We start from the raw sequence: 6,064 nt of genomic DNA, 5'->3' as shown, positions 1-6,064 counted from the left end.
AAGAGCCAAGTAACCATTCTGCTAAAATAGAGACCAGAAACTTAATTTTTCAACTGCATTGAAGATTCTTTGTTGCTGGTGAATGGGTAACTGAAGGCAAGAGTAGTTATATAGCTTGCCCTAATCATTCCATTTATTTGTGGTCTCACTGGAATCTGAACCAGGGTTTTACGCTGTTGGGTTTTTACTTTGTTCCATTTACACCTTTGCATCCTAACTCCCCTGAAAACTTTGTTCCATTTACACCTTTGCATCCTAACTCCCCTGAAAACAGAGAAGAAAAACATGTAGTGCAATTTCCAAATCTCCACGTTTGGAGAGCTCTAAGAGTTGTAACTGTCCAGATGAGGCGGTAGTGTATGAACAGTGCCGCCCAGATAATTCTGTGTAATAAAAAATCTGGGAGTTGAGTAGACATGACAGAACATGGATTTATTAGTTTTAAGTGGGCGTGTCCACTTCAGGAAGGGAGTGAAAGCAAAAGAGAATCGAGGATATAAGGGAAGGAGGAGGAACGTAAAGAATCATAGAATATGGGTGCGGGGTGGTGGGAGAGGGATTCCACGACACCAAAGCAGCAGGTAAAAAAGCAGAGTTCAGCTCAGAGGCATCTGGCGGGCACTCGCCCGGTGCCCCGCCAAAAGCTGGCGGGACGAGCGCGCACTACAAATACCAGAAACCCCCGCTTCCTAGAGCTCCCGCCGCGTCGCGCAACGCACGCCGGGAGCCGGCCCGAGCCGCCAAGATGTCGCAGCCCAAGAGAAGAAAGCTTGAGTCGGGGGGCGGCGGCGAAGGAGGGGAGGGAACTGAAGAGGAAGATGGCGGAGAGCTGGAGGTGGCCCTGCCACGACCCCGGAGGACTAGGCGGGAGCGAGACCAGCTGTACTACCAGTGCTACTCGGATGTATCGGTCCACGAGGAGATGATTGCCGACCGCGTCCGCACCGATGCCTACCGCCTGGGCATTCTGCGGAACTGGGCAGCGCTGCGGGGCAAGACTGTGCTGGACGTGGGCGCGGGCACGGGCATTCTCAGCATCTTCTGTGCCCAGGCCGGGGCCCGGCGCGTGTACGCGGTGGAGGCCAGCGACATCTGGCAACAGGCCCGGGAGGTGGTGCGGCTCAACGGGCTGGAGGACCGGGTGCACGTCCTGCCGGGGCCAGTGGAGACGGTGGAGTTGCCGGAGCAGGTGGATGCCATCGTGAGCGAGTGGATGGGCTGCGGACTCCTGCACGAGTCCATGCTGAGCTCTGTGCTCCACGCGCGGACCAAGTGGCTGAAGGAGGGCGGTCTTCTACTGCCGGCTTCCGCCGAGCTCTTCGTGGCGCCCATCAGCGACCAGATGCTGGAGTTGCGCCTAAGCTTCTGGAGCCAGATGAAGCAGCTCTACGGTGTGGACATGAGCTGCCTGGAGAGCTTCGCCACGCGCTGCCTCATGGGCCACTCAGAAATCGTGGTGCAAGGCCTGTCCGGCGAGGATGTGCTGGCCCGGCCGCAGTGCTTTGCTCAGCTGGAGCTGGCCCGCGCCGGCCTGGAGCAGGAGCTGGAAGCGGGGGTGGGTGGGCGCTTCCGCTTCAGCTGCTACGGCTCGGCTCACATGCACGGCTTTGCCATCTGGTTCCAGGTGACCTTCCCCGGAGGGGACTCGGAGAAACCCCTGGTGCTGTCCACCTCGCCTTTTCACCCAGTCACGCACTGGAAGCAGGCACTCCTCTACCTGAACGAGCCTGTGCAAGTGGAGCAAGATACGGACGTTTCCGGAGAGATCACGCTGCTGCCCTCCCAGGACAACCACCGTCACCTACGCGTGCTGCTGCGCTACAAAGTGGGCGACCAGGAGGAAAAGACCAAAGACTTTGCCATGGAGGACTGAGCGTGGCTTTCTCTCCCAGCTACCTCCCGAGGCGGCCAGACCTGCGCGGTAGAGGCGGAGGGGGGTCGGAGGAGAAAGGGAAATCTCACGTGCAAGTAGGGGACATTATCTTCCGTCTCCCTTTCCCCTTAGGGCTCCTGGGGAGGGAGAATAACTTCAGTCTCCCTTCGAGGAGATTCTTCTGGCGATATTTATTAAAAAGTGATTTCGATCCCCCTCAACGACCGAAACAGCGTGTTTATTAATGGCCCTTTAAGCCTCAAAAGCACGTAGTACCAAGCACTTGTATTTCTTTTGTTTCATGCAAAAAAGGGGAAAAAAAGGAAGAAAATGTCAGTTTGTGAAGGCTCCATGCACATCCCAGGCACCTCACACCCTAAGTCTAAAACCAGGGAGGGGGTAAAGGGGTTTATAATTAGACTCCATAAATCTCCAATATGACTAATATCTCTCCTGAGCCATATTCCCTTCCTTCCCAGGTGCCTCTAGGCTACGGTATTCTTTCTCATTGTTTTTTAAATAAATTTTACTACTGGTAACGTGGGAGAGAATGAGGACAAAGTTTAAATAACACTTCCTTAGCGTGCTAAAGTTGATGAACACCTTACTCCATTAAGTGAAGTTTTATTTCACTTAATGGAGTAAGGTGTTCATCAACTTTAGCACCCTAAGGAATTGTACAGCACACCTAAGAAATCTAGAAGGTACATTTAGGAGAAAAAGACCTGAAAGATGGTGAAGTAGTGTGGATGTTTTAATTGTCTTTACTCTTAAGATTTAACCAAGAAAATGTTCCATAATAAAATTTTTGTGTACTGCTTAAAAATAAGCTGATACAGGAGGTTTCTTCTGATCCTGACCCAAGGGCTTATTTATCATCATGGGTGAATTATTTAAGCTTACTAAATTACGGAAAATATTTTCTCAAGCTAGAAAATTAAACTCCCTCATTCAGAGGGATCATGTGATTTGGCCTACTTTCATCAAGTGAAAGTTTTTTAGTGTTTTTTGGGGGTTTGTTTTTTTCTTTTTAGCTCAGCTTAATGTGAAAGTTATGAATTTAGGAAAATCATTTGTAATGAAGTGTGAGTCACGTTATCACATTTATTTTTACCAATGTTTCCCTCCTTATCTCTGTGGCAAATAAAGCATTGGCATTCGCTCTGTTTTTATAGATGAAGTAAGTCTTGTGTACTGTTTGAGTTATAGATTTCACCTTTTTTAATATTGTTCTTAAAAACCGTGTTACAGCCCCTACAGAATATAGCTTAAGGATAATTCAACTATGCTTAATGTATGGTTTCTTCATACTAGTAGCTTTTGTATGCTAGTAGAAAACAGGTGTGAAAAACTGGTCTTCTGAAGTACTCTAACGTAGTTCTGTTATTTTAACTGAGTTTTCTCCTTTATTCATTGCTTGTTAAAATATTCAAGTATTACAACTAATTTTCTAAAATTTGGTATCAACACATGAGATCTACCATTATGAAGGGAAACATACATGTACAAAATCATCAACTTTACAAGATTCTTGAATAGCAAGTAATACATTTATAGTTGTCACCATGTTGATGTTAGGATAGTTAGCTCATGTAAATGGTACAGTCATAGCAAGCTAGGCCTGGTTTAAGCTAGAGGTATAAATTACTTCCTTATGTTAGGGTCAACTGTATTTTAAGTTGAACATTTATTTATTTAGCATTTTAGTGTACAGTTTTGAGTAGATTTCTGGTGTTTGTTGTAGCTTCCTATAACAATCCCTTTGCTGTATGGGTACAGTATTGCCAGTATAAGCACACAAAGGGAATACCAGTTAAAACTTTGGGTAACTGTAGAAGTAAAAGGTAAATATTTCATAATTACAAAGAATTTAAAATTCTTATTGTTACTGTTTCCCCAAAGTAAGATGGATTGTCATAAAAATACAGCTAAAGCCATTAGTCATGTGGCAACATAACACAGTGGTTAAAATCTTGGACTCTGGAGCCAGACAGCTCATGCTGGAATCTAGGCTCCACCACTCTGTGTGACTGGGCAAAATACTTAACCTCTGTTTCTTCTCCAGTGCTGTCATGCAAATGGTGTGACAGTCATACCTGCCCTATAGAAATGTGAGGATACTATGAGTTAATACATGCAAGCACATAGTGCCTGGTACATACTAAGATCTCAATAACTTCTTGCTGTTGTAATTGCGGGAAAGTAATATGCAAACCTGGAGCATCTGGACACATAGAAAATGTGATTCAGAATAAATTAGTCAACATTTTGATTTTTTTACAGGTGTTGTTTGACAGTACGAGCATGGCCGTATATGACGAGCAATGTATGACACTGGATACCAGATGAGCCAAAGGAGCCTAAGCCCTGAAGTGAGGATTATTCCAGAAGGATGAGGTTGTGAGATGCACCAACATTCAGGCACTGTCCAAGCTCTGTATGAACTGGTACTGATTGCTTAGGGTCATTTGGGTCACAGGAAGAAACTACCAGCCCTAAGGAGAGAAAAACATGGTGAAGTCCTACCTGCTTTCCTCAAAGAGCTTACATTTATTTAGCACTGTGAAACTTTCCAGATATTTTCATTAACTCACTGGGCCAATGGACATTTTATTCGGTATACAATATAATAGTCATTGTGATAAGTGCTTAGGATATAAACCAGTAAAACATAGTTTCTCCTTCAAATAGGTATGTTCACAGGATAAACCAGAAAGTAAAATAAACAAAAAATAATGGGCAAAAGACTGGGTGGTGTAGGTGTTAGGGAGGGCAAGTAATTATCTTCACCTTACATACTAGGAAAAAGGAGTTACACAGATTTGGAAGGATTTAGCCTAAGGTTATATAACTAATTCTTGACAGTTTAACACAAGTCTTTCGATTCCTAACCCACAAAAGACCCCTTAGATTAAGGAAGTCTCCCTGGAGACCTGTCTCACAGGCCTCAAAGAGCCACCACCTTCAGTATATAGGATCTTCACGTTGACAAATACTAGGCACTCACGAAGCATTCCCTGTTCCCATTCCCCTAACAGAACTAATCAAATGTGGCACTTTCTGAGGCTCCCCCAGGGGACTGAATCCTCAACATAGTAGCAAAGGTAGACAAACTCTGCCATTCTACTTGGTGCTTGATGCTGGACAGCAGAGAGACATCTGACCAGGCGGTCATTCATTTAATGGTTTAATAAACACCAACTAACAGTTAAGTAAGCAGATCCTACTCTCAGAAAACTGGGGTATGGTGGGGAGTAGAATTACCTACATCAATAATCTGCATTCATTCTTTATACTGGAAAGATTTCATTCCAACTAAATCTTACCCCTGCTGAAGCAAGGATAGGAAGCCAGCCCTCTTATCAATTTCATTCTTAAAATTTCGCCCAAGTGCAAAAATACTCCTTATCATCACATAGATTATGAGCTCCTCAGAGAAAAATTTCTCTATGGTGTTAGTTCCAAAAATAAATCTATGTCCTCTATATAACTGGTTTGTTTCAGCTAACGGACACAATATTTTGGGTAGATGACCCTTCTCACACTGGCTACTAGAAAGTTGTGCCAAATTTATAGTTCACTTGCGCTTTTTGTTTTTAGCTTTATATCTGGCTTCATTTCCATAACCCAGTTTTTTCTTGATTTGTCCCTCTCAATAAATATTAATGTTTTGTTGGAATTTAGGTATCTTTGTTCTCTTCTAATACTTTCTGGCATTAAGATATTTTCCTCCTTTTTGGAATACCTGCAATAGTTCTGAGGGTGAGGAGGTTGGAGAAAAGGCCAGAGGACCCTGATGTATGCCCCCTTTATTTTCTGTGAAATGTGATGTCCAAAGTTATTCATATGGATGGAAAGCTGATTGGATCTCATCCTTTTAGCCAACCTACAGCATTTTACACTTTGTAGAATCAAGATTTCTGAATGTGTGACAAACTCAGACATGTAGACAATCTTGAGGAAACCTTGAATATTCTGCAGCTCTTTGTAAGCCTAGAACAGGCCCTAATTGCATCTTAAACACAACCGTAGAGTTGTAGATTGCCAGACCCCTTCCAAAAGCGTGTGAAAATAGTTTAAGGTGATGATAAAGAGGAAGGAAGGACATAATGAGACTATTTCTCATATATCATATGTGCTTGTAGGGAAAGATTTGAAACAAAGCATCTAAACCTGACAGAATTTTCATAA

General features: G+C 44.1%; 1 protein-coding gene across 2 annotated transcripts; it reads left to right on the top strand.

The window, feature by feature from the left end:
- The first annotated feature begins 613 nt into the window (after nucleotides 1-613).
- On the top strand, nucleotides 614-5,047 carry PRMT6 (protein arginine methyltransferase 6). 2 transcript variants are annotated; one of them, XR_009539241.1, is made up of 2 exons: nucleotides 614-1,968; nucleotides 4,157-5,047. XR_009539241.1 is itself a non-coding variant. In XM_060142436.1 (1 exon), exon 1 carries the CDS (start codon nucleotides 746-748, stop codon nucleotides 1,871-1,873), a length of 1,128 nt encoding a protein of 375 aa, XP_059998419.1. In that variant the 5' UTR covers nucleotides 615-745; the 3' UTR covers nucleotides 1,874-2,094. The 2 variants fall into 2 exon arrangements, 1 of the variants encoding a protein (XP_059998419.1); XM_060142436.1 differs by lacking the exon at nucleotides 4,157-5,047 and having other exon boundaries at nucleotides 615-2,094.
- The last annotated feature ends 1,017 nt before the right edge of the window (nucleotides 5,048-6,064 follow it).

The sequence above is a fragment of the Lagenorhynchus albirostris genome, chromosome 2 (assembly GCF_949774975.1).
Source record: "Lagenorhynchus albirostris chromosome 2, mLagAlb1.1, whole genome shotgun sequence".
In the NCBI taxonomy this organism is placed as follows: domain Eukaryota; kingdom Metazoa; phylum Chordata; class Mammalia; order Artiodactyla; family Delphinidae; genus Lagenorhynchus; species Lagenorhynchus albirostris.
Note: the sequence above shows the minus strand (reverse complement) of the source record. Positions and strands in the feature narration are given on the sequence as shown.